This window comes from Vicugna pacos, chromosome 15, assembly GCF_048564905.1.
Source record: "Vicugna pacos chromosome 15, VicPac4, whole genome shotgun sequence".
Classification (NCBI taxonomy): domain Eukaryota; kingdom Metazoa; phylum Chordata; class Mammalia; order Artiodactyla; family Camelidae; genus Vicugna; species Vicugna pacos.
The window spans coordinates 9589809-9616681 of NC_133001.1; the positions used below are offsets into that span (position 1 = coordinate 9589809).

Below are 26873 nucleotides of genomic sequence, written 5' to 3' on the forward strand. Positions count from 1 at the left end.
CGCCCTATGCCTCCGCCCTGGGTTGGAGAGCGGTCAGACTTCTGCGTGCCGGGTCGTCTTCCTGGCTCCCTCCCGGTGGCAGAGTCGAGAGACGGGCCCCCCCCCCTTTCATGTGTATCGGCAGGTCCTCCCAGGGGAGAGGGCTTATGATCTGAGAGGTGGCGTGCCTACTTGTTGTCCCCATGACTAACTGGGGGAAAGACCCCGTGCGTGAGTGTGATGGTTTCTGGCGTTCGGTTCTTGTTTAATTGCCCTCTTGTGTTCCTAGGGGTTGGCGCCCGAGCCAGAGGCTGGCAGGCCAGCAGCCGATAGCCAGACGTTTGGACTTGCTCCAGGGCCAGTAACAGCGCATGACACGTTGAGCTGTGTTGATGGAGCTGGCCCAACTGACACCTTCGGTAAGTTAGTGTCCACGTCTGGGGGTTTTCTGTCCCTCTCTTGTCTTGATCAGGCGTCTGTCCAGAAACTCAGTTTTCGGAGGGAGCAGTGCAGCTCTGCGGTAGAGTGAACGCATGCTTAGCAGGCAGGGCTTCCTGGACTCGATGCCCACTGCCTCCCTTAAACAGAACGCCCACTGTGAAACACCTGAAAGGTGTAGGTCCTGGCACAGCATCCGTCCCCTTTTGGGCGGTTGGCCTTTGCCACCTGTCCTCACAGAGATCCCAGCACGACGGCGCTTCTCCTTCCAGGAGGTGCTTTAGCCCCCTGACCTCCTTCTGTGCCCCTTGGTTGCCCTGAAACACGCATGAGTTGGGGATAGGTGAGGAGAGGAGGGGGGTTTGAAGTTCCCAGAGGTTCGTGTCCCCATTAATGTACGTGTGACTCCTCCTTACAGGCCCCGTGACAGTGCCCCAGAGCGGAGAACCGGACGAGGCCGACTTCTTTCCTGATAAAGAGGTACCGTCTCCCTTTGTCACTGTTCTTCTCCTTCGTTCGGTAGGTAAGCGTCAGGGCACGCTGCAGCGGGGACGCCTGGGTGCTTTGAGCCTGCGTCCCCAAGTTTGCATTTGCCCGGGAAGGTCTGCGGGCTTACAAGGTTTATCCCAGTGCACACCTACTACAGTTACCGGGTGCTTCACGTCGTGTGACTGCACGACGCACCTGCAGTAATTTTGGAGGCTCACCCCGTGAAACGGGTGTCTGTATCTACGTGGCGTGGCCCAGTTCTTCTCCGTTAGCGTTTGTGAGGGGACGCTGGAGGCGGACAGAGCCCTGTGGCAGTCAGGTGCTTTGCTGTCGTCGTTTGATCTTGGCTTTTTTTCCTGTGGCCATCCTGATCTGAAAGTTACCAGGGGATGTCTGGCCTTGAATGTAGGGGCTTTTGCCCTTTGCCAGCCCATCGCCAGTAACAGTGCTGTAGTTTCCCTCGCGACTTCCTCTGATGCTTGACCCCTCAGCCTTTGGCCCAGGCTGCCCTTCCCCGGAAGCGCCCTCGCTTCCCCCTGTGTGCACTGGGTTGTGTCTCTGAAGACCCAGTGCGGGCTTCCCAGCGCCCCGTGACCTAGCGACCTGCCACGGGCTCTCCTGTCCCTTGTGCCGCTCGCCCTATGCCTCCGCCCTGGGTTGGAGAGCGGTCAGACTTCTGCGTGCCGGGTCGTCTTCCTGGCTCCCTCCCGGTGGCAGAGTCGAGAGAAGGGCCCCCCCCCCTTTCATGTGTATCGGCAGGTCCTCCCAGGGGAGAGGGCTTATGATCTGAGAGGTGGCGTGCCTACTTGTTGTCCCCATGACTAACTGGGGGAAAGACCCCGTGCGTGAGTGTGATGGTTTCTGGCGTTCGGTTCTTGTTTAATTGCCCTCTTGTGTTCCTAGGGGTTGGCGCCCGAGCCAGAGGCTGGCAGGCCAGCAGCCGATAGCCAGACGTTTGGACTTGCTCCAGGGCCAGTAACAGCGCATGACACGTTGAGCTGTGTTGATGGAGCTGGCCCAACTGACACCTTCGGTAAGTTAGTGTCCACGTCTGGGGGTTTTCTGTCCCTCTCTTGTCTTGATCAGGCGTCTGTCCAGAAACTCAGTTTTCGGAGGGAGCAGTGCAGCTCTGCGGTAGAGTGAACGCATGCTTAGCAGGCAGGGCTTCCTGGACTCGATGCCCACTGCCTCCCTTAAACAGAACGCCCACTGTGAAACACCTGAAAGGTGTAGGTCCTGGCACAGCATCCGTCCCCTTTTGGGCGGTTGGCCTTTGCCACCTGTCCTCACAGAGATCCCAGCACGACGGCGCTTCTCCTTCCAGGAGGTGCTTTAGCCCCCTGACCTCCTTCTGTGCCCCTTGGTTGCCCTGAAACACGCATGAGTTGGGGATAGGTGAGGAGAGGAGGGGGGTTTGAAGTTCCCAGAGGTTCGTGTCCCCATTAATGTACGTGTGACTCCTTCTTACAGGCCCCGTGACAGTGCCCCAGAGCGGAGAACCGGACGAGGCCGACTTCTTTCCTGATAAAGAGGTACCGTCTCCCTTTGTCACTGTTCTTCTCCTTCGTTCGGTAGGTAAGCGTCAGGGCACGCTGCAGCGGGGACGCCTGGGTGCTTTGAGCCTGCGTCCCCAAGTTTGCATTTGCCCGGGAAGGTCTGCGGGCTTACAAGGTTTATCCCAGTGCACACCTACTACAGTTACCGGGTGCTTCACGTCGTGTGACTGCACGACGCACCTGCAGTAATTTTGGAGGCTCACCCCGTGAAACGGGTGTCTGTATCTACGTGGCGTGGCCCAGTTCTTCTCCGTTAGCGTTTGTGAGGGGACGCTGGAGGCGGACAGAGCCCTGTGGCAGTCAGGTGCTTTGCTGTCGTCGTTTGATCTTGGCTTTTTTTCCTGTGGCCATCCTGATCTGAAAGTTACCAGGGGATGTCTGGCCTTGAATGTAGGGGCTTTTGCCCTTTGCCAGCCCATCGCCAGTAACAGTGCTGTAGTTTCCCTCGCGACTTCCTCTGATGCTTGACCCCTCAGCCTTTGGCCCAGGCTGCCCTTCCCCGGAAGCGCCCTCGCTTCCCCCTGTGTGCACTGGGTTGTGTCTCTGAAGACCCAGTGCGGGCTTCCCAGCGCCCCGTGACCTAGCGACCTGCCACGGGCTCTCCTGTCCCTTGTGCCGCTCGCCCTATGCCTCCGCCCTGGGTTGGAGAGCGGTCAGACTTCTGCGTGCCGGGTCGTCTTCCTGGCTCCCTCCCGGTGGCAGAGTCGAGAGAAGGGCCCCCCCCCCTTTCATGTGTATCGGCAGCTCCTCCCAGGGGAGAGGGCTTATGATCTGAGAGGTGGCGTGCCTACTTGTTGTCCCCATGACTAACTGGGGGAAAGACCCCGTGCGTGAGTGTGATGGTTTCTGGCGTTCGGTTCTTGTTTAATTGCCCTCTTGTGTTCCTAGGGGTTGGCGCCCGAGCCAGAGGCTGGCAGGCCAGCAGCCGATAGCCAGACGTTTGGACTTGCTCCAGGGCCAGTAACAGCGCATGACACGTTGAGCTGTGTTGATGGAGCTGGCCCAACTGACACCTTCGGTAAGTTAGTGTCCACGTCTGGGGGTTTTCTGTCCCTCTCTTGTCTTGATCAGGCGTCTGTCCAGAAACTCAGTTTTCGGAGGGAGCAGTGCAGCTCTGCGGTAGAGTGAACGCATGCTTAGCAGGCAGGGCTTCCTGGACTCGATGCCCACTGCCTCCCTTAAACAGAACGCCCACTGTGAAACACCTGAAAGGTGTAGGTCCTGGCACAGCATCCGTCCCCTTTTGGGCGGTTGGCCTTTGCCACCTGTCCTCACAGAGATCCCAGCACGACGGCGCTTCTCCTTCCAGGAGGTGCTTTAGCCCCCTGACCTCCTTCTGTGCCCCTTGGTTGCCCTGAAACACGCATGAGTTGGGGATAGGTGAGGAGAGGAGGGGGGTTTGAAGTTCCCAGAGGTTCGTGTCCCCACTAATGTACGTGTGACTCCTCCTTACAGGCCCCGTGACAGTGCCCCAGAGCGGAGAACCGGACGAGGCCGACTTCTTTCCTGATAAAGAGGTACCGTCTCCCTTTGTCACTGTTCTTCTCCTTCGTTCGGTAGGTAAGCGTCAGGGCACGCTGCAGCGGGGACGCCTGGGTGCTTTGAGCCTGCGTCCCCAAGTTTGCATTTGCCCGGGAAGGTCTGCGGGCTTACAAGGTTTATCCCAGTGCACACCTACTACAGTTACCGGGTGCTTCACGTCGTGTGACTGCACGACGCACCTGCAGTAATTTTGGAGGCTCACCCCGTGAAACGGGTGTCTGTATCTACGTGGCGTGGCCCAGTTCTTCTCCGTTAGCGTTTGTGAGGGGACGCTGGAGGCGGACAGAGCCCTGTGGCAGTCAGGTGCTTTGCTGTCGTCGTTTGATCTTGGCTTTTTTTCCTGTGGCCATCCTGATCTGAAAGTTACCAGGGGATGTCTGGCCTTGAATGTAGGGGCTTTTGCCCTTTGCCAGCCCATCGCCAGTAACAGTGCTGTAGTTTCCCTCGCGACTTCCTCTGATGCTTGACCCCTCAGCCTTTGGCCCAGGCTGCCCTTCCCCGGAAGCGCCCTCGCTTCCCCCTGTGTGCACTGGGTTGTGTCTCTGAAGACCCAGTGCGGGCTTCCCAGCGCCCCGTGACCTAGCGACCTGCCACGGGCTCTCCTGTCCCTTGTGCCGCTCGCCCTATGCCTCCGCCCTGGGTTGGAGAGCGGTCAGACTTCTGCGTGCCGGGTCGTCTTCCTGGCTCCCTCCCGGTGGCAGAGTCGAGAGAAGGGCCCCCCCCCCTTTCATGTGTATCGGCAGGTCCTCCCAGGGGAGAGGGCTTATGATCTGAGAGGTGGCGTGCCTACTTGTTGTCCCCATGACTAACTGGGGGAAAGACCCCGTGCGTGAGTGTGATGGTTTCTGGCGTTCGGTTCTTGTTTAATTGCCCTCTTGTGTTCCTAGGGGTTGGCGCCCGAGCCAGAGGCTGGCAGGCCAGCAGCCGATAGCCAGACGTTTGGACTTGCTCCAGGGCCAGTAACAGCGCATGACACGTTGAGCTGTGTTGATGGAGCTGGCCCAACTGACACCTTCGGTAAGTTAGTGTCCACGTCTGGGGGTTTTCTGTCCCTCTCTTGTCTTGATCAGGCGTCTGTCCAGAAACTCAGTTTTCGGAGGGAGCAGTGCAGCTCTGCGGTAGAGTGAACGCATGCTTAGCAGGCAGGGCTTCCTGGACTCGATGCCCACTGCCTCCCTTAAACAGAACGCCCACTGTGAAACACCTGAAAGGTGTAGGTCCTGGCACAGCATCCGTCCCCTTTTGGGCGGTTGGCCTTTGCCACCTGTCCTCACAGAGATCCCAGCACGACGGCGCTTCTCCTTCCAGGAGGTGCTTTAGCCCCCTGACCTCCTTCTGTGCCCCTTGGTTGCCCTGAAACACGCATGAGTTGGGGATAGGTGAGGAGAGGAGGGGGGTTTGAAGTTCCCAGAGGTTCGTGTCCCCACTAATGTACGTGTGACTCCTCCTTACAGGCCCCGTGACAGTGCCCCAGAGCGGAGAACCGGACGAGGCCGACTTCTTTCCTGATAAAGAGGTACCGTCTCCCTTTGTCACTGTTCTTCTCCTTCGTTCGGTAGGTAAGCGTCAGGGCACGCTGCAGCGGGGACGCCTGGGTGCTTTGAGCCTGCGTCCCCAAGTTTGCATTTGCCCGGGAAGGTCTGCGGGCTTACAAGGTTTATCCCAGTGCACACCTACTACAGTTACCGGGTGCTTCACGTCGTGTGACTGCACGACGCACCTGCAGTAATTTTGGAGGCTCACCCCGTGAAACGGGTGTCTGTATCTACGTGGCGTGGCCCAGTTCTTCTCCGTTAGCGTTTGTGAGGGGACGCTGGAGGCGGACAGAGCCCTGTGGCAGTCAGGTACTTTGCTGTCGTCGTTTGATCTTGGCTTTTTTTCCTGTGGCCATCCTGATCTGAAAGTTACCAGGGGATGTCTGGCCTTGAATGTAGGGGCTTTTGCCCTTTGCCAGCCCATCGCCAGTAACAGTGCTGTAGTTTCCCTCGCGACTTCCTCTGATGCTTGACCCCTCAGCCTTTGGCCCAGGCTGCCCTTCCCCGGAAGCGCCCTCGCTTCCCCCTGTGTGCACTGGGTTGTGTCTCTGAAGACCCAGTACGGGCTTCCCAGCGCCCCGTGACCTAGCGACCTGCCACGGGCTCTCCTGTCCCTTGTGCCGCTCGCCCTATGCCTCCGCCCTGGGTTGGAGAGCGGTCAGACTTCTGCGTGCCGGGTCGTCTTCCTGGCTCCCTCCCGGTGGCAGAGTCGAGAGAAGGGCCCCCCCCCCCTTTCATGTGTATCGGCAGCTCCTCCCAGGGGAGAGGGCTTATGATCTGAGAGGTGGCGTGCCTACTTGTTGTCCCCATGACTAACTGGGGGAAAGACCCCGTGCGTGAGTGTGATGGTTTCTGGCGTTCGGTTCTTGTTTAATTGCCCTCTTGTGTTCCTAGGGGTTGGCGCCCGAGCCAGAGGCTGGCAGGCCAGCAGCCGATAGCCAGACGTTTGGACTTGCTCCAGGGCCAGTAACAGCGCATGACACGTTGAGCTGTGTTGATGGAGCTGGCCCAACTGACACCTTCGGTAAGTTAGTGTCCACGTCTGGGGGTTTTCTGTCCCTCTCTTGTCTTGATCAGGCGTCTGTCCAGAAACTCAGTTTTCGGAGGGAGCAGTGCAGCTCTGCGGTAGAGTGAACGCATGCTTAGCAGGCAGGGCTTCCTGGACTCGATGCCCACTGCCTCCCTTAAACAGAACGCCCACTGTGAAACACCTGAAAGGTGTAGGTCCTGGCACAGCATCCGTCCCCTTTTGGGCGGTTGGCCTTTGCCACCTGTCCTCACAGAGATCCCAGCACGACGGCGCTTCTCCTTCCAGGAGGTGCTTTAGCCCCCTGACCTCCTTCTGTGCCCCTTGGTTGCCCTGAAACACGCATGAGTTGGGGATAGGTGAGGAGAGGAGGGGGGTTTGAAGTTCCCAGAGGTTCGTGTCCCCACTAATGTACGTGTGACTCCTCCTTACAGGCCCCGTGACAGTGCCCCAGAGCGGAGAACCGGACGAGGCCGACTTCTTTCCTGATAAAGAGGTACCGTCTCCCTTTGTCACTGTTCTTCTCCTTCGTTCGGTAGGTAAGCGTCAGGGCACGCTGCAGCGGGGACGCCTGGGTGCTTTGAGCCTGCGTCCCCAAGTTTGCATTTGCCCGGGAAGGTCTGCGGGCTTACAAGGTTTATCCCAGTGCACACCTACTACAGTTACCGGGTGCTTCACGTCGTGTGACTGCACGACGCACCTGCAGTAATTTTGGAGGCTCACCCCGTGAAACGGGTGTCTGTATCTACGTGGCGTGGCCCAGTTCTTCTCCGTTAGCGTTTGTGAGGGGACGCTGGAGGCGGACAGAGCCCTGTGGCAGTCAGGTGCTTTGCTGTCGTCGTTTGATCTTGGCTTTTTTTCCTGTGGCCATCCTGATCTGAAAGTTACCAGGGGATGTCTGGCCTTGAATGTAGGGGCTTTTGCCCTTTGCCAGCCCATCGCCAGTAACAGTGCTGTAGTTTCCCTCGCGACTTCCTCTGATGCTTGACCCCTCAGCCTTTGGCCCAGGCTGCCCTTCCCCGGAAGCGCCCTCGCTTCCCCCTGTGTGCACTGGGTTGTGTCTCTGAAGACCCAGTGCGGGCTTCCCAGCGCCCCGTGACCTAGCGACCTGCCACGGGCTCTCCTGTCCCTTGTGCCGCTCGCCCTATGCCTCCGCCCTGGGTTGGAGAGCGGTCAGACTTCTGCGTGCCGGGTCGTCTTCCTGGCTCCCTCCCGGTGGCAGAGTCGAGAGAAGGGCCCCCCCCCCTTTCATGTGTATCGGCAGCTCCTCCCAGGGGAGAGGGCTTATGATCTGAGAGGTGGCGTGCCTACTTGTTGTCCCCATGACTAACTGGGGGAAAGACCCCGTGCGTGAGTGTGATGGTTTCTGGCGTTCGGTTCTTGTTTAATTGCCCTCTTGTGTTCCTAGGGGTTGGCGCCCGAGCCAGAGGCTGGCAGGCCAGCAGCCGATAGCCAGACGTTTGGACTTGCTCCAGGGCCAGTAACAGCGCATGACACGTTGAGCTGTGTTGATGGAGCTGGCCCAACTGACACCTTCGGTAAGTTAGTGTCCACGTCTGGGGGTTTTCTGTCCCTCTCTTGTCTTGATCAGGCGTCTGTCCAGAAACTCAGTTTTCGGAGGGAGCAGTGCAGCTCTGCGGTAGAGTGAACGCATGCTTAGCAGGCAGGGCTTCCTGGACTCGATGCCCACTGCCTCCCTTAAACAGAACGCCCACTGTGAAACACCTGAAAGGTGTAGGTCCTGGCACAGCATCCGTCCCCTTTTGGGCGGTTGGCCTTTGCCACCTGTCCTCACAGAGATCCCAGCACGACGGCGCTTCTCCTTCCAGGAGGTGCTTTAGCCCCCTGACCTCCTTCTGTGCCCCTTGGTTGCCCTGAAACACGCATGAGTTGGGGATAGGTGAGGAGAGGAGGGGGGTTTGAAGTTCCCAGAGGTTCGTGTCCCCACTAATGTACGTGTGACTCCTCCTTACAGGCCCCGTGACAGTGCCCCAGAGCGGAGAACCGGACGAGGCCGACTTCTTTCCTGATAAAGAGGTACCGTCTCCCTTTGTCACTGTTCTTCTCCTTCGTTCGGTAGGTAAGCGTCAGGGCACGCTGCAGCGGGGACGCCTGGGTGCTTTGAGCCTGCGTCCCCAAGTTTGCATTTGCCCGGGAAGGTCTGCGGGCTTACAAGGTTTATCCCAGTGCACACCTACTACAGTTACCGGGTGCTTCACGTCGTGTGACTGCACGACGCACCTGCAGTAATTTTGGAGGCTCACCCCGTGAAACGGGTGTCTGTATCTACGTGGCGTGGCCCAGTTCTTCTCCGTTAGCGTTTGTGAGGGGACGCTGGAGGCGGACAGAGCCCTGTGGCAGTCAGGTGCTTTGCTGTCGTCGTTTGATCTTGGCTTTTTTTCCTGTGGCCATCCTGATCTGAAAGTTACCAGGGGATGTCTGGCCTTGAATGTAGGGGCTTTTGCCCTTTGCCAGCCCATCGCCAGTAACAGTGCTGTAGTTTCCCTCGCGACTTCCTCTGATGCTTGACCCCTCAGCCTTTGGCCCAGGCTGCCCTTCCCCGGAAGCGCCCTCGCTTCCCCCTGTGTGCACTGGGTTGTGTCTCTGAAGACCCAGTGCGGGCTTCCCAGCGCCCCGTGACCTAGCGACCTGCCACGGGCTCTCCTGTCCCTTGTGCCGCTCGCCCTATGCCTCCGCCCTGGGTTGGAGAGCGGTCAGACTTCTGCGTGCCGGGTCGTCTTCCTGGCTCCCTCCCGGTGGCAGAGTCGAGAGAAGGGCCCCCCCCCCCTTTCATGTGTATCGGCAGCTCCTCCCAGGGGAGAGGGCTTATGATCTGAGAGGTGGCGTGCCTACTTGTTGTCCCCATGACTAACTGGGGGAAAGACCCCGTGCGTGAGTGTGATGGTTTCTGGCGTTCGGTTCTTGTTTAATTGCCCTCTTGTGTTCCTAGGGGTTGGCGCCCGAGCCAGAGGCTGGCAGGCCAGCAGCCGATAGCCAGACGTTTGGACTTGCTCCAGGGCCAGTAACAGCGCATGACACGTTGAGCTGTGTTGATGGAGCTGGCCCAACTGACACCTTCGGTAAGTTAGTGTCCACGTCTGGGGGTTTTCTGTCCCTCTCTTGTCTTGATCAGGCGTCTGTCCAGAAACTCAGTTTTCGGAGGGAGCAGTGCAGCTCTGCGGTAGAGTGAACGCATGCTTAGCAGGCAGGGCTTCCTGGACTCGATGCCCACTGCCTCCCTTAAACAGAACGCCCACTGTGAAACACCTGAAAGGTGTAGGTCCTGGCACAGCATCCGTCCCCTTTTGGGCGGTTGGCCTTTGCCACCTGTCCTCACAGAGATCCCAGCACGACGGCGCTTCTCCTTCCAGGAGGTGCTTTAGCCCCCTGACCTCCTTCTGTGCCCCTTGGTTGCCCTGAAACACGCATGAGTTGGGGATAGGTGAGGAGAGGAGGGGGGTTTGAAGTTCCCAGAGGTTCGTGTCCCCACTAATGTACGTGTGACTCCTCCTTACAGGCCCCGTGACAGTGCCCCAGAGCGGAGAACCGGACGAGGCCGACTTCTTTCCTGATAAAGAGGTACCGTCTCCCTTTGTCACTGTTCTTCTCCTTCGTTCGGTAGGTAAGCGTCAGGGCACGCTGCAGCGGGGACGCCTGGGTGCTTTGAGCCTGCGTCCCCAAGTTTGCATTTGCCCGGGAAGGTCTGCGGGCTTACAAGGTTTATCCCAGTGCACACCTACTACAGTTACCGGGTGCTTCACGTCGTGTGACTGCACGACGCACCTGCAGTAATTTTGGAGGCTCACCCCGTGAAACGGGTGTCTGTATCTACGTGGCGTGGCCCAGTTCTTCTCCGTTAGCGTTTGTGAGGGGACGCTGGAGGCGGACAGAGCCCTGTGGCAGTCAGGTGCTTTGCTGTCGTCGTTTGATCTTGGCTTTTTTTCCTGTGGCCATCCTGATCTGAAAGTTACCAGGGGATGTCTGGCCTTGAATGTAGGGGCTTTTGCCCTTTGCCAGCCCATCGCCAGTAACAGTGCTGTAGTTTCCCTCGCGACTTCCTCTGATGCTTGACCCCTCAGCCTTTGGCCCAGGCTGCCCTTCCCCGGAAGCGCCCTCGCTTCCCCCTGTGTGCACTGGGTTGTGTCTCTGAAGACCCAGTGCGGGCTTCCCAGCGCCCCGTGACCTAGCGACCTGCCACGGGCTCTCCTGTCCCTTGTGCCGCTCGCCCTATGCCTCCGCCCTGGGTTGGAGAGCGGTCAGACTTCTGCGTGCCGGGTCGTCTTCCTGGCTCCCTCCCGGTGGCAGAGTCGAGAGAAGGGCCCCCCCCCCCCTTTCATGTGTATCGGCAGCTCCTCCCAGGGGAGAGGGCTTATGATCTGAGAGGTGGCGTGCCTACTTGTTGTCCCCATGACTAACTGGGGGAAAGACCCCGTGCGTGAGTGTGATGGTTTCTGGCGTTCGGTTCTTGTTTAATTGCCCTCTTGTGTTCCTAGGGGTTGGCGCCCGAGCCAGAGGCTGGCAGGCCAGCAGCCGATAGCCAGACGTTTGGACTTGCTCCAGGGCCAGTAACAGCGCATGACACGTTGAGCTGTGTTGATGGAGCTGGCCCAACTGACACCTTCGGTAAGTTAGTGTCCACGTCTGGGGGTTTTCTGTCCCTCTCTTGTCTTGATCAGGCGTCTGTCCAGAAACTCAGTTTTCGGAGGGAGCAGTGCAGCTCTGCGGTAGAGTGAACGCATGCTTAGCAGGCAGGGCTTCCTGGACTCGATGCCCACTGCCTCCCTTAAACAGAACGCCCACTGTGAAACACCTGAAAGGTGTAGGTCCTGGCACAGCATCCGTCCCCTTTTGGGCGGTTGGCCTTTGCCACCTGTCCTCACAGAGATCCCAGCACGACGGCGCTTCTCCTTCCAGGAGGTGCTTTAGCCCCCTGACCTCCTTCTGTGCCCCTTGGTTGCCCTGAAACACGCATGAGTTGGGGATAGGTGAGGAGAGGAGGGGGGTTTGAAGTTCCCAGAGGTTCGTGTCCCCACTAATGTACGTGTGACTCCTCCTTACAGGCCCCGTGACAGTGCCCCAGAGCGGAGAACCGGACGAGGCCGACTTCTTTCCTGATAAAGAGGTACCGTCTCCCTTTGTCACTGTTCTTCTCCTTCGTTCGGTAGGTAAGCGTCAGGGCACGCTGCAGCGGGGACGCCTGGGTGCTTTGAGCCTGCGTCCCCAAGTTTGCATTTGCCCGGGAAGGTCTGCGGGCTTACAAGGTTTATCCCAGTGCACACCTACTACAGTTACCGGGTGCTTCACGTCGTGTGACTGCACGACGCACCTGCAGTAATTTTGGAGGCTCACCCCGTGAAACGGGTGTCTGTATCTACGTGGCGTGGCCCAGTTCTTCTCCGTTAGCGTTTGTGAGGGGACGCTGGAGGCGGACAGAGCCCTGTGGCAGTCAGGTGCTTTGCTGTCGTCGTTTGATCTTGGCTTTTTTTCCTGTGGCCATCCTGATCTGAAAGTTACCAGGGGATGTCTGGCCTTGAATGTAGGGGCTTTTGCCCTTTGCCAGCCCATCGCCAGTAACAGTGCTGTAGTTTCCCTCGCGACTTCCTCTGATGCTTGACCCCTCAGCCTTTGGCCCAGGCTGCCCTTCCCCGGAAGCGCCCTCGCTTCCCCCTGTGTGCACTGGGTTGTGTCTCTGAAGACCCAGTGCGGGCTTCCCAGCGCCCCGTGACCTAGCGACCTGCCACGGGCTCTCCTGTCCCTTGTGCCGCTCGCCCTATGCCTCCGCCCTGGGTTGGAGAGCGGTCAGACTTCTGCGTGCCGGGTCGTCTTCCTGGCTCCCTCCCGGTGGCAGAGTCGAGAGAAGGGCCCCCCCCCCCTTTCATGTGTATCGGCAGCTCCTCCCAGGGGAGAGGGCTTATGATCTGAGAGGTGGCGTGCCTACTTGTTGTCCCCATGACTAACTGGGGGAAAGACCCCGTGCGTGAGTGTGATGGTTTCTGGCGTTCGGTTCTTGTTTAATTGCCCTCTTGTGTTCCTAGGGGTTGGCGCCCGAGCCAGAGGCTGGCAGGCCAGCAGCCGATAGCCAGACGTTTGGACTTGCTCCAGGGCCAGTAACAGCGCATGACACGTTGAGCTGTGTTGATGGAGCTGGCCCAACTGACACCTTCGGTAAGTTAGTGTCCACGTCTGGGGGTTTTCTGTCCCTCTCTTGTCTTGATCAGGCGTCTGTCCAGAAACTCAGTTTTCGGAGGGAGCAGTGCAGCTCTGCGGTAGAGTGAACGCATGCTTAGCAGGCAGGGCTTCCTGGACTCGATGCCCACTGCCTCCCTTAAACAGAACGCCCACTGTGAAACACCTGAAAGGTGTAGGTCCTGGCACAGCATCCGTCCCCTTTTGGGCGGTTGGCCTTTGCCACCTGTCCTCACAGAGATCCCAGCACGACGGCGCTTCTCCTTCCAGGAGGTGCTTTAGCCCCCTGACCTCCTTCTGTGCCCCTTGGTTGCCCTGAAACACGCATGAGTTGGGGATAGGTGAGGAGAGGAGGGGGGTTTGAAGTTCCCAGAGGTTCGTGTCCCCACTAATGTACGTGTGACTCCTCCTTACAGGCCCCGTGACAGTGCCCCAGAGCGGAGAACCGGACGAGGCCGACTTCTTTCCTGATAAAGAGGTACCGTCTCCCTTTGTCACTGTTCTTCTCCTTCGTTCGGTAGGTAAGCGTCAGGGCACGCTGCAGCGGGGACGCCTGGGTGCTTTGAGCCTGCGTCCCCAAGTTTGCATTTGCCCGGGAAGGTCTGCGGGCTTACAAGGTTTATCCCAGTGCACACCTACTACAGTTACCGGGTGCTTCACGTCGTGTGACTGCACGACGCACCTGCAGTAATTTTGGAGGCTCACCCCGTGAAACGGGTGTCTGTATCTACGTGGCGTGGCCCAGTTCTTCTCCGTTAGCGTTTGTGAGGGGACGCTGGAGGCGGACAGAGCCCTGTGGCAGTCAGGTGCTTTGCTGTCGTCGTTTGATCTTGGCTTTTTTTCCTGTGGCCATCCTGATCTGAAAGTTACCAGGGGATGTCTGGCCTTGAATGTAGGGGCTTTTGCCCTTTGCCAGCCCATCGCCAGTAACAGTGCTGTAGTTTCCCTCGCGACTTCCTCTGATGCTTGACCCCTCAGCCTTTGGCCCAGGCTGCCCTTCCCCGGAAGCGCCCTCGCTTCCCCCTGTGTGCACTGGGTTGTGTCTCTGAAGACCCAGTGCGGGCTTCCCAGCGCCCCGTGACCTAGCGACCTGCCACGGGCTCTCCTGTCCCTTGTGCCGCTCGCCCTATGCCTCCGCCCTGGGTTGGAGAGCGGTCAGACTTCTGCGTGCCGGGTCGTCTTCCTGGCTCCCTCCCGGTGGCAGAGTCGAGAGAAGGGCCCCCCCCCCTTTCATGTGTATCGGCAGCTCCTCCCAGGGGAGAGGGCTTATGATCTGAGAGGTGGCGTGCCTACTTGTTGTCCCCATGACTAACTGGGGGAAAGACCCCGTGCGTGAGTGTGATGGTTTCTGGCGTTCGGTTCTTGTTTAATTGCCCTCTTGTGTTCCTAGGGGTTGGCGCCCGAGCCAGAGGCTGGCAGGCCAGCAGCCGATAGCCAGACGTTTGGACTTGCTCCAGGGCCAGTAACAGCGCATGACACGTTGAGCTGTGTTGATGGAGCTGGCCCAACTGACACCTTCGGTAAGTTAGTGTCCACGTCTGGGGGTTTTCTGTCCCTCTCTTGTCTTGATCAGGCGTCTGTCCAGAAACTCAGTTTTCGGAGGGAGCAGTGCAGCTCTGCGGTAGAGTGAACGCATGCTTAGCAGGCAGGGCTTCCTGGACTCGATGCCCACTGCCTCCCTTAAACAGAACGCCCACTGTGAAACACCTGAAAGGTGTAGGTCCTGGCACAGCATCCGTCCCCTTTTGGGCGGTTGGCCTTTGCCACCTGTCCTCACAGAGATCCCAGCACGACGGCGCTTCTCCTTCCAGGAGGTGCTTTAGCCCCCTGACCTCCTTCTGTGCCCCTTGGTTGCCCTGAAACACGCATGAGTTGGGGATAGGTGAGGAGAGGAGGGGGGTTTGAAGTTCCCAGAGGTTCGTGTCCCCACTAATGTACGTGTGACTCCTCCTTACAGGCCCCGTGACAGTGCCCCAGAGCGGAGAACCGGACGAGGCCGACTTCTTTCCTGATAAAGAGGTACCGTCTCCCTTTGTCACTGTTCTTCTCCTTCGTTCGGTAGGTAAGCGTCAGGGCACGCTGCAGCGGGGACGCCTGGGTGCTTTGAGCCTGCGTCCCCAAGTTTGCATTTGCCCGGGAAGGTCTGCGGGCTTACAAGGTTTATCCCAGTGCACACCTACTACAGTTACCGGGTGCTTCACGTCGTGTGACTGCACGACGCACCTGCAGTAATTTTGGAGGCTCACCCCGTGAAACGGGTGTCTGTATCTACGTGGCGTGGCCCAGTTCTTCTCCGTTAGCGTTTGTGAGGGGACGCTGGAGGCGGACAGAGCCCTGTGGCAGTCAGGTGCTTTGCTGTCGTCGTTTGATCTTGGCTTTTTTTCCTGTGGCCATCCTGATCTGAAAGTTACCAGGGGATGTCTGGCCTTGAATGTAGGGGCTTTTGCCCTTTGCCAGCCCATCGCCAGTAACAGTGCTGTAGTTTCCCTCGCGACTTCCTCTGATGCTTGACCCCTCAGCCTTTGGCCCAGGCTGCCCTTCCCCGGAAGCGCCCTCGCTTCCCCCTGTGTGCACTGGGTTGTGTCTCTGAAGACCCAGTGCGGGCTTCCCAGCGCCCCGTGACCTAGCGACCTGCCACGGGCTCTCCTGTCCCTTGTGCCGCTCGCCCTATGCCTCCGCCCTGGGTTGGAGAGCGGTCAGACTTCTGCGTGCCGGGTCGTCTTCCTGGCTCCCTCCCGGTGGCAGAGTCGAGAGAAGGGCCCCCCCCCCCTTTCATGTGTATCGGCAGCTCCTCCCAGGGGAGAGGGCTTATGATCTGAGAGGTGGCGTGCCTACTTGTTGTCCCCATGACTAACTGGGGGAAAGACCCCGTGCGTGAGTGTGATGGTTTCTGGCGTTCGGTTCTTGTTTAATTGCCCTCTTGTGTTCCTAGGGGTTGGCGCCCGAGCCAGAGGCTGGCAGGCCAGCAGCCGATAGCCAGACGTTTGGACTTGCTCCAGGGCCAGTAACAGCGCATGACACGTTGAGCTGTGTTGATGGAGCTGGCCCAACTGACACCTTCGGTAAGTTAGTGTCCACGTCTGGGGGTTTTCTGTCCCTCTCTTGTCTTGATCAGGCGTCTGTCCAGAAACTCAGTTTTCGGAGGGAGCAGTGCAGCTCTGCGGTAGAGTGAACGCATGCTTAGCAGGCAGGGCTTCCTGGACTCGATGCCCACTGCCTCCCTTAAACAGAACGCCCACTGTGAAACACCTGAAAGGTGTAGGTCCTGGCACAGCATCCGTCCCCTTTTGGGCGGTTGGCCTTTGCCACCTGTCCTCACAGAGATCCCAGCACGACGGCGCTTCTCCTTCCAGGAGGTGCTTTAGCCCCCTGACCTCCTTCTGTGCCCCTTGGTTGCCCTGAAACACGCATGAGTTGGGGATAGGTGAGGAGAGGAGGGGGGTTTGAAGTTCCCAGAGGTTCGTGTCCCCATTAATGTACGTGTGACTCCTTCTTACAGGCCCCGTGACAGTGCCCCAGAGCGGAGAACCGGACGAGGCCGACTTCTTTCCTGATAAAGAGGTACCGTCTCCCTTTGTCACTGTTCTTCTCCTTCGTTCGGTAGGTAAGCGTCAGGGCACGCTGCAGCGGGGACGCCTGGGTGCTTTGAGCCTGCGTCCCCAAGTTTGCATTTGCCCGGGAAGGTCTGCGGACTTACAAGGTTTATCCCAGTGCACACCTACTACAGTTACCGGGTGCTTCACGTCGTGTGACTGCACGACGCACCTGCAGTAATTTTGGAGGCTCACCCCGTGAAACGGGTGTCTGTATCTACGTGGCGTGGCCCAGTTCTTCTCCGTTAGCGTTTGTGAGGGGACGCTGGAGGCGGACAGAGCCCTGTGGCAGTCAGGTGCTTTGCTGTCGTCGTTTGATCTTGGCTTTTTTTCCTGTGGCCATCCTGATCTGAAAGTTACCAGGGGATGTCTGGCCTTGAATGTAGGGGCTTTTGCCCTTTGCCAGCCCATCGCCAGTAACAGTGCTGTAGTTTCCCTCGCGACTTCCTCTGATGCTTGACCCCTCAGCCTTTGGCCCAGGCTGCCCTTCCCCGGAAGCGCCCTCGCTTCCCCCTGTGTGCACTGGGTTGTGTCTCTGAAGACCCAGTGCGGGCTTCCCAGCGCCCCGTGACCTAGCGACCTGCCACGGGCTCTCCTGTCCCTTGTGCCGCTCGCCCTATGCCTCCGCCCTGGGTTGGAGAGCGGTCAGACTTCTGCGTGCCGGGTCGTCTTCCTGGCTCCCTCCCGGTGGCAGAGTCGAGAGAAGGGCCCCCCCCCCTTTCATGTGTATCGGCAGCTCCTCCCAGGGGAGAGGGCTTATGATCTGAGAGGTGGCGTGCCTACTTGTTGTCCCCATGACTAACTGGGGGAAAGACCCCGTGCGTGAGTGTGATGGTTTCTGGCGTTCGGTTCTTGTTTAATTGCCCTCTTGTGTTCCTAGGGGTTGGCGCCCGAGCCAGAGGCTGGCAGGCCAGCAGCCGATAGCCAGACGTTTGGACTTGCTCCAGGGCCAGTAACAGCGCATGACACGTTGAGCTGTGTTGATGGAGCTGGCCCAACTGACACCTTCGGTAAGTTAGTGTCCACGTCTGGGGGTTTTCTGTCCCTCTCTTGTCTTGATCAGGCGTCTGTCCAGAAACTCAGTTTTCGGAGGGAGCAGTGCAGCTCTGCGGTAGAGTGAACGCATGCTTAGCAGGCAGGGCTTCCTGGACTCGATGCCCACTGCCTCCCTTAAACAGAACGCCCACTGTGAAACACCTGAAAGGTGTAGGTCCTGGCACAGCATCCGTCCCCTTTTGGGCGGTTGGCCTTTGCCACCTGTCCTCACAGAGATCCCAGCACGACGGCGCTTCTCCTTCCAGGAGGTGCTTTAGCCCCCTGACCTCCTTCTGTGCCCCTTGGTTGCCCTGAAACACGCATGAGTTGGGGATAGGTGAGGAGAGGAGGGGGGTTTGAAGTTCCCAGAGGTTCGTGTCCCCACTAATGTACGTGTGACTCCTCCTTACAGGCCCCGTGACAGTGCCCCAGAGCGGAGAACCGGACGAGGCCGACTTCTTTCCTGATAAAGAGGTACCGTCTCCCTTTGTCACTGTTCTTCTCCTTCGTTCGGTAGGTAAGCGTCAGGGCACGCTGCAGCGGGGACGCCTGGGTGCTTTGAGCCTGCGTCCCCAAGTTTGCATTTGCCCGGGAAGGTCTGCGGGCTTACAAGGTTTATCCCAGTGCACACCTACTACAGTTACCGGGTGCTTCACGTCGTGTGACTGCACGACGCACCTGCAGTAATTTTGGAGGCTCACCCCGTGAAACGGGTGTCTGTATCTACGTGGCGTGGCCCAGTTCTTCTCCGTTAGCGTTTGTGAGGGGACGCTGGAGGCGGACAGAGCCCTGTGGCAGTCAGGTGCTTTGCTGTCGTCGTTTGATCTTGGCTTTTTTTCCTGTGGCCATCCTGATCTGAAAGTTACCAGGGGATGTCTGGCCTTGAATGTAGGGGCTTTTGCCCTTTGCCAGCCCATCGCCAGTAACAGTGCTGTAGTTTCCCTCGCGACTTCCTCTGATGCTTGACCCCTCAGCCTTTGGCCCAGGCTGCCCTTCCCCGGAAGCGCCCTCGCTTCCCCCTGTGTGCACTGGGTTGTGTCTCTGAAGACCCAGTGCGGGCTTCCCAGCGCCCCGTGACCTAGCGACCTGCCACGGGCTCTCCTGTCCCTTGTGCCGCTCGCCCTATGCCTCCGCCCTGGGTTGGAGAGCGGTCAGACTTCTGCGTGCCGGGTCGTCTTCCTGGCTCCCTCCCGGTGGCAGAGTCGAGAGAAGGGCCCCCCCCCCCTTTCATGTGTATCGGCAGGTCCTCCCAGGGGAGAGGGCTTATGATCTGAGAGGTGGCGTGCCTACTTGTTGTCCCCATGACTAACTGGGGGAAAGACCCCGTGCGTGAGTGTGATGGTTTCTGGCGTTCGGTTCTTGTTTAATTGCCCTCTTGTGTTCCTAGGGGTTGGCGCCCGAGCCAGAGGCTGGCAGGCCAGCAGCCGATAGCCAGACGTTTGGACTTGCTCCAGGGCCAGTAACAGCGCATGACACGTTGAGCTGTGTTGATGGAGCTGGCCCAACTGACACCTTCGGTAAGTTAGTGTCCACGTCTGGGGGTTTTCTGTCCCTCTCTTGTCTTGATCAGGCGTCTGTCCAGAAACTCAGTTTTCGGAGGGAGCAGTGCAGCTCTGCGGTAGAGTGAACGCATGCTTAGCAGGCAGGGCTTCCTGGACTCGATGCCCACTGCCTCCCTTAAACAGAACGCCCACTGTGAAACACCTGAAAGGTGTAGGTCCTGGCACAGCATCCGTCCCCTTTTGGGCGGTTGGCCTTTGCCACCTGTCCTCACAGAGATCCCAGCACGACGGCGCTTCTCCTTCCAGGAGGTGCTTTAGCCCCCTGACCTCCTTCTGTGCCCCTTGGTTGCCCTGAAACACGCATGAGTTGGGGATAGGTGAGGAGAGGAGGGGGGTTTGAAGTTCCCAGAGGTTCGTGTCCCCACTAATGTACGTGTGACTCCTCCTTACAGGCCCCGTGACAGTGCCCCAGAGCGGAGAACCGGACGAGGCCGACTTCTTTCCTGATAAAGAGGTACCGTCTCCCTTTGTCACTGTTCTTCTCCTTCGTTCGGTAGGTAAGCGTCAGGGCACGCTGCAGCGGGGACGCCTGGGTGCTTTGAGCCTGCGTCCCCAAGTTTGCATTTGCCCGGGAAGGTCTGCGGGCTTACAAGGTTTATCCCAGTGCACACCTACTACAGTTACCGGGTGCTTCACGTCGTGTGACTGCACGACGCACCTGCAGTAATTTTGGAGGCTCACCCCGTGAAACGGGTGTCTGTATCTACGTGGCGTGGCCCAGTTCTTCTCCGTTAGCGTTTGTGAGGGGACGCTGGAGGCGGACAGAGCCCTGTGGCAGTCAGGTGCTTTGCTGTCGTCGTTTGATCTTGGCTTTTTTTCCTGTGGCCATCCTGATCTGAAAGTTACCAGGGGATGTCTGGCCTTGAATGTAGGGGCTTTTGCCCTTTGCCAGCCCATCGCCAGTAACAGTGCTGTAGTTTCCCTCGCGACTTCCTCTGATGCTTGACCCCTCAGCCTTTGGCCCAGGCTGCCCTTCCCCGGAAGCGCCCTCGCTTCCCCCTGTGTGCACTGGGTTGTGTCTCTGAAGACCCAGTGCGGGCTTCCCAGCGCCCCGTGACCTAGCGACCTGCCACGGGCTCTCCTGTCCCTTGTGCCGCTCGCCCTATGCCTCCGCCCTGGGTTGGAGAGCGGTCAGACTTCTGCGTGCCGGGTCGTCTTCCTGGCTCCCTCCCGGTGGCAGAGTCGAGAGAAGGGCCCCCCCCCCTTTCATGTGTATCGGCAGCTCCTCCCAGGGGAGAGGGCTTATGATCTGAGAGGTGGCGTGCCTACTTGTTGTCCCCATGACTAACTGGGGGAAAGACCCCGTGCGTGAGTGTGATGGTTTCTGGCGTTCGGTTCTTGTTTAATTGCCCTCTTGTGTTCCTAGGGGTTGGCGCCCGAGCCAGAGGCTGGCAGGCCAGCAGCCGATAGCCAGACGTTTGGACTTGCTCCAGGGCCAGTAACAGCGCATGACACGTTGAGCTGTGTTGATGGAGCTGGCCCAACTGACACCTTCGGTAAGTTAGTGTCCACGTCTGGGGGTTTTCTGTCCCTCTCTTGTCTTGATCAGGCGTCTGTCCAGAAACTCAGTTTTCGGAGGGAGCAGTGCAGCTCTGCGGTAGAGTGAACGCATGCTTAGCAGGCAGGGCTTCCTGGACTCGATGCCCACTGCCTCCCTTAAACAGAACGCCCACTGTGAAACACCTGAAAGGTGTAGGTCCTGGCACAGCATCCGTCCCCTTTTGGGCGGTTGGCCTTTGCCACCTGTCCTCACAGAGATCCCAGCACGACGGCGCTTCTCCTTCCAGGAGGTGCTTTAGCCCCCTGACCTCCTTCTGTGCCCCTTGGTTGCCCTGAAACACGCATGAGTTGGGGATAGGTGAGGAGAGGAGGGGGGTTTGAAGTTCCCAGAGGTTCGTGTCCCCACTAATGTACGTGTGACTCCTCCTTACAGGCCCCGTGACAGTGCCCCAGAGCGGAGAACCGGACGAGGCCGACTTCTTTCCTGATAAAGAGGTACCGTCTCCCTTTGTCACTGTTCTTCTCCTTCGTTCGGTAGGTAAGCGTCAGGGCACGCTGCAGCGGGGACGCCTGGGTGCTTTGAGCCTGCGTCCCCAAGTTTGCATTTGCCCGGGAAGGTCTGCGGGCTTACAAGGTTTATCCCAGTGCACACCTACTACAGTTACCGGGTGCTTCACGTCGTGTGACTGCACGACGCACCTGCAGTAATTTTGGAGGCTCACCCCGTGAAACGGGTGTCTGTATCTACGTGGCGTGGCCCAGTTCTTCTCCGTTAGCGTTTGTGAGGGGACGCTGGAGGCGGACAGAGCCCTGTGGCAGTCAGGTGCTTTGCTGTCGTCGTTTGATCTTGGCTTTTTTTCCTGTGGCCATCCTGATCTGAAAGTTACCAGGGGATGTCTGGCCTTGAATGTAGGGGCTTTTGCCCTTTGCCAGCCCATCGCCAGTAACAGTGCTGTAGTTTCCCTCGCGACTTCCTCTGATGCTTGACCCCTCAGCCTTTGGCCCAGGCTGCCCTTCCCCGGAAGCGCCCTCGCTTCCCCCTGTGTGCACTGGGTTGTGTCTCTGAAGACCCAGTGCGGGCTTCCCAGCGCCCCGTGACCTAGCGACCTGCCACGGGCTCTCCTGTCCCTTGTGCCGCTCGCCCTATGCCTCCGCCCTGGGTTGGAGAGCGGTCAGACTTCTGCGTGCCGGGTCGTCTTCCTGGCTCCCTCCCGGTGGCAGAGTCGAGAGAAGGGCCCCCCCCCCTTTCATGTGTATCGGCAGGTCCTCCCAGGGGAGAGGGCTTATGATCTGAGAGGTGGCGTGCCTACTTGTTGTCCCCATGACTAACTGGGGGAAAGACCCCGTGCGTGAGTGTGATGGTTTCTGGCGTTCGGTTCTTGTTTAATTGCCCTCTTGTGTTCCTAGGGGTTGGCGCCCGAGCCAGAGGCTGGCAGGCCAGCAGCCGATAGCCAGACGTTTGGACTTGCTCCAGGGCCAGTAACAGCGCATGACACGTTGAGCTGTGTTGATGGAGCTGGCCCAACTGACACCTTCGGTAAGTTAGTGTCCACGTCTGGGGGTTTTCTGTCCCTCTCTTGTCTTGATCAGGCGTCTGTCCAGAAACTCAGTTTTCGGAGGGAGCAGTGCAGCTCTGCGGTAGAGTGAACGCATGCTTAGCAGGCAGGGCTTCCTGGACTCGATGCCCACTGCCTCCCTTAAACAGAACGCCCACTGTGAAACACCTGAAAGGTGTAGGTCCTGGCACAGCATCCGTCCCCTTTTGGGCGGTTGGCCTTTGCCACCTGTCCTCACAGAGATCCCAGCACGACGGCGCTTCTCCTTCCAGGAGGTGCTTTAGCCCCCTGACCTCCTTCTGTGCCCCTTGGTTGCCCTGAAACACGCATGAGTTGGGGATAGGTGAGGAGAGGAGGGGGGTTTGAAGTTCCCAGAGGTTCGTGTCCCCACTAATGTACGTGTGACTCCTCCTTACAGGCCCCGTGACAGTGCCCCAGAGCGGAGAACCGGACGAGGCCGACTTCTTTCCTGATAAAGAGGTACCGTCTCCCTTTGTCACTGTTCTTCTCCTTCGTTCGGTAGGTAAGCGTCAGGGCACGCTGCAGCGGGGACGCCTGGGTGCTTTGAGCCTGCGTCCCCAAGTTTGCATTTGCCCGGGAAGGTCTGCGGGCTTACAAGGTTTATCCCAGTGCACACCTACTACAGTTACCGGGTGCTTCACGTCGTGTGACTGCACGACGCACCTGCAGTAATTTTGGAGGCTCACCCCGTGAAACGGGTGTCTGTATCTACGTGGCGTGGCCCAGTTCTTCTCCGTTAGCGTTTGTGAGGGGACGCTGGAGGCGGACAGAGCCCTGTGGCAGTCAGGTGCTTTGCTGTCGTCGTTTGATCTTGGCTTTTTTTCCTGTGGCCATCCTGATCTGAAAGTTACCAGGGGATGTCTGGCCTTGAATGTAGGGGCTTTTGCCCTTTGCCAGCCCATCGCCAGTAACAGTGCTGTAGTTTCCCTCGCGACTTCCTCTGATGCTTGACCCCTCAGCCTTTGGCCCAGGCTGCCCTTCCCCGGAAGCGCCCTCGCTTCCCCCTGTGTGCACTGGGTTGTGTCTCTGAAGACCCAGTGCGGGCTTCCCAGCGCCCCGTGACCTAGCGACCTGCCACGGGCTCTCCTGTCCCTTGTGCCGCTCGCCCTATGCCTCCGCCCTGGGTTGGAGAGCGGTCAGACTTCTGCGTGCCGGGTCGTCTTCCTGGCTCCCTCCCGGTGGCAGAGTCGAGAGAAGGGCCCCCCCCCCTTTCATGTGTATCGGCAGCTCCTCCCAGGGGAGAGGGCTTATGATCTGAGAGGTGGCGTGCCTACTTGTTGTCCCCATGACTAACTGGGGGAAAGACCCCGTGCGTGAGTGTGATGGTTTCTGGCGTTCGGTTCTTGTTTAATTGCCCTCTTGTGTTCCTAGGGGTTGGCGCCCGAGCCAGAGGCTGGCAGGCCAGCAGCCGATAGCCAGACGTTTGGACTTGCTCCAGGGCCAGTAACAGCGCATGACACGTTGAGCTGTGTTGATGGAGCTGGCCCAACTGACACCTTCGGTAAGTTAGTGTCCACGTCTGGGGGTTTTCTGTCCCTCTCTTGTCTTGATCAGGCGTCTGTCCAGAAACTCAGTTTTCGGAGGGAGCAGTGCAGCTCTGCGGTAGAGTGAACGCATGCTTAGCAGGCAGGGCTTCCTGGACTCGATGCCCACTGCCTCCCTTAAACAGAACGCCCACTGTGAAACACCTGAAAGGTGTAGGTCCTGGCACAGCATCCGTCCCCTTTTGGGCGGTTGGCCTTTGCCACCTGTCCTCACAGAGATCCCAGCACGACGGCGCTTCTCCTTCCAGGAGGTGCTTTAGCCCCCTGACCTCCTTCTGTGCCCCTTGGTTGCCCTGAAACACGCATGAGTTGGGGATAGGTGAGGAGAGGAGGGGGGTTTGAAGTTCCCAGAGGTTCGTGTCCCCACTAATGTACGTGTGACTCCTCCTTACAGGCCCCGTGACAGTGCCCCAGAGCGGAGAACCGGACGAGGCCGACTTCTTTCCTGATAAAGAGGTACCGTCTCCCTTTGTCACTGTTCTTCTCCTTCGTTCGGTAGGTAAGCGTCAGGGCACGCTGCAGCGGGGACGCCTGGGTGCTTTGAGCCTGCGTCCCCAAGTTTGCATTTGCCCGGGAAGGTCTGCGGGCTTACAAGGTTTATCCCAGTGCACACCTACTACAGTTACCGGGTGCTTCACGTCGTGTGACTGCACGACGCACCTGCAGTAATTTTGGAGGCTCACCCCGTGAAACGGGTGTCTGTATCTACGTGGCGTGGCCCAGTTCTTCTCCGTTAGCGTTTGTGAGGGGACGCTGGAGGCGGACAGAGCCCTGTGGCAGTCAGGTGCTTTGCTGTCGTCGTTTGATCTTGGCTTTTTTTCCTGTGGCCATCCTGATCTGAAAGTTACCAGGGGATGTCTGGCCTTGAATGTAGGGGCTTTTGCCCTTTGCCAGCCCATCGCCAGTAACAGTGCTGTAGTTTCCCTCGCGACTTCCTCTGATGCTTGACCCCTCAGCCTTTGGCCCAGGCTGCCCTTCCCCGGAAGCGCCCTCGCTTCCCCCTGTGTGCACTGGGTTGTGTCTCTGAAGACCCAGTGCGGGCTTCCCAGCGCCCCGTGACCTAGCGACCTGCCACGGGCTCTCCTGTCCCTTGTGCCGCTCGCCCTATGCCTCCGCCCTGGGTTGGAGAGCGGTCAGACTTCTGCGTGCCGGGTCGTCTTCCTGGCTCCCTCCCGGTGGCAGAGTCGAGAGAAGGGCCCCCCCCCCTTTCATGTGTATCGGCAGCTCCTCCCAGGGGAGAGGGCTTATGATCTGAGAGGTGGCGTGCCTACTTGTTGTCCCCATGACTAACTGGGGGAAAGACCCCGTGCGTGAGTGTGATGGTTTCTGGCGTTCGGTTCTTGTTTAATTGCCCTCTTGTGTTCCTAGGGGTTGGCGCCCGAGCCAGAGGCTGGCAGGCCAGCAGCCGATAGCCAGACGTTTGGACTTGCTCCAGGGCCAGTAACAGCGCATGACACGTTGAGCTGTGTTGATGGAGCTGGCCCAACTGACACCTTCGGTAAGTTAGTGTCCACGTCTGGGGGTTTTCTGTCCCTCTCTTGTCTTGATCAGGCGTCTGTCCAGAAACTCAGTTTTCGGAGGGAGCAGTGCAGCTCTGCGGTAGAGTGAACGCATGCTTAGCAGGCAGGGCTTCCTGGACTCGATGCCCACTGCCTCCCTTAAACAGAACGCCCACTGTGAAACACCTGAAAGGTGTAGGTCCTGGCACAGCATCCGTCCCCTTTTGGGCGGTTGGCCTTTGCCACCTGTCCTCACAGAGATCCCAGCACGACGGCGCTTCTCCTTCCAGGAGGTGCTTTAGCCCCCTGACCTCCTTCTGTGCCCCTTGGTTGCCCTGAAACACGCATGAGTTGGGGATAGGTGAGGAGAGGAGGGGGGTTTGAAGTTCCCAGAGGTTCGTGTCCCCACTAATGTATGTGTGACTCCTCCTTACAGGCCCCGTGACAGTGCCCCAGAGCGGAGAACCGGACGAGGCCGACTTCTTTCCTGATAAAGAGGTACCGTCTCCCTTTGTCACTGTTCTTCTCCTTCGTTCGGTAGGTAAGCGTCAGGGCACGCTGCAGCGGGGACGCCTGGGTGCTTTGAGCCTGCGTCCCCAAGTTTGCATTTGCCCGGGAAGGTCTGCGGGCTTACAAGGTTTATCCCAGTGCACACCTACTACAGTTACCGGGTGCTTCACGTCGTGTGACTGCACGACGCACCTGCAGTAATTTTGGAGGCTCACCCCGTGAAACGGGTGTCTGTATCTACGTGGCGTGGCCCAGTTCTTCTCCGTTAGCGTTTGTGAGGGGACGCTGGAGGCGGACAGAGCCCTGTGGCAGTCAGGTGCTTTGCTGTCGTCGTTTGATCTTGGCTTTTTTTCCTGTGGCCATCCTGATCTGAAAGTTACCAGGGGATGTCTGGCCTTGAATGTAGGGGCTTTTGCCCTTTGCCAGCCCATCGCCAGTAACAGTGCTGTAGTTTCCCTCGCGACTTCCTCTGATGCTTGACCCCTCAGCCTTTGGCCCAGGCTGCCCTTCCCCGGAAGCGCCCTCGCTTCCCCCTGTGTGCACTGGGTTGTGTCTCTGAAGACCCAGTGCGGGCTTCCCAGCGCCCCGTGACCTAGCGACCTGCCACGGGCTCTCCTGTCCCTTGTGCCGCTCGCCCTATGCCTCCGCCCTGGGTTGGAGAGCGGTCAGACTTCTGCGTGCCGGGTCGTCTTCCTGGCTCCCTCCCGGTGGCAGAGTCGAGAGAAGGGCCCCCCCCCCTTTCATGTGTATCGGCAGCTCCTCCCAGGGGAGAGGGCTTATGATCTGAGAGGTGGCGTGCCTACTTGTTGTCCCCATGACTAACTGGGGGAAAGACCCCGTGCGTGAGTGTGATGGTTTCTGGCGTTCGGTTCTTGTTTAATTGCCCTCTTGTGTTCCTAGGGGTTGGCGCCCGAGCCAGAGGCTGGCAGGCCAGCAGCCGATAGCCAGACGTTTGGACTTGCTCCAGGGCCAGTAACAGCGCATGACACGTTGAGCTGTGTTGATGGAGCTGGCCCAACTGACACCTTCGGTAAGTTAGTGTCCACGTCTGGGGGTTTTCTGTCCCTCTCTTGTCTTGATCAGGCGTCTGTCCAGAAACTCAGTTTTCGGAGGGAGCAGTGCAGCTCTGCGGTAGAGTGAACGCATGCTTAGCAGGCAGGGCTTCCTGGACTCGATGCCCACTGCCTCCCTTAAACAGAACGCCCACTGTGAAACACCTGAAAGGTGTAGGTCCTGGCACAGCATCCGTCCCCTTTTGGGCGGTTGGCCTTTGCCACCTGTCCTCACAGAGATCCCAGCAC

General features: G+C 58.8%; 2 protein-coding genes across 2 annotated transcripts in view; both read left to right on the forward strand.

Annotated features, from left to right (window-relative positions):
* The window catches only part of LOC140685996 (uncharacterized), a 168148-nt gene extending 142641 nt beyond the window's left edge, over positions 1 to 25507 (forward strand). The window contains exon 62 of the mRNA XM_072938384.1: positions 25499 to 25507. Coding sequence (XP_072794485.1) covers positions 25499 to 25507 — 9 coding nt within the window. The remainder of the gene's footprint in view (positions 1 to 25498) is intronic.
* The window catches only part of LOC140685656 (actin, cytoplasmic 1-like), an 83319-nt gene that overhangs the window by 2809 nt on the left and 53637 nt on the right, over positions 1 to 26873 (forward strand). Inside the window, exons 5-39 of the mRNA XM_072937613.1 lie at positions 269 to 398; positions 836 to 897; positions 1810 to 1939; positions 2377 to 2438; positions 3351 to 3480; positions 3918 to 3979; positions 4892 to 5021; positions 5459 to 5520; positions 6434 to 6563; positions 7001 to 7062; positions 7975 to 8104; positions 8542 to 8603; positions 9517 to 9646; positions 10084 to 10145; positions 11060 to 11189; positions 11627 to 11688; positions 12602 to 12731; positions 13169 to 13230; positions 14143 to 14272; positions 14710 to 14771; positions 15685 to 15814; positions 16252 to 16313; positions 17226 to 17355; positions 17793 to 17854; positions 18768 to 18897; positions 19335 to 19396; positions 20309 to 20438; positions 20876 to 20937; positions 21850 to 21979; positions 22417 to 22478; positions 23391 to 23520; positions 23958 to 24019; positions 24932 to 25061; positions 25499 to 25560; positions 26473 to 26602. The gene's annotated coding sequence lies outside the window, so the exon portion shown is untranslated. The remainder of the gene's footprint in view (positions 1 to 268; positions 399 to 835; positions 898 to 1809; positions 1940 to 2376; positions 2439 to 3350; positions 3481 to 3917; positions 3980 to 4891; positions 5022 to 5458; positions 5521 to 6433; positions 6564 to 7000; positions 7063 to 7974; positions 8105 to 8541; positions 8604 to 9516; positions 9647 to 10083; positions 10146 to 11059; positions 11190 to 11626; positions 11689 to 12601; positions 12732 to 13168; positions 13231 to 14142; positions 14273 to 14709; positions 14772 to 15684; positions 15815 to 16251; positions 16314 to 17225; positions 17356 to 17792; positions 17855 to 18767; positions 18898 to 19334; positions 19397 to 20308; positions 20439 to 20875; positions 20938 to 21849; positions 21980 to 22416; positions 22479 to 23390; positions 23521 to 23957; positions 24020 to 24931; positions 25062 to 25498; positions 25561 to 26472; positions 26603 to 26873) is intronic.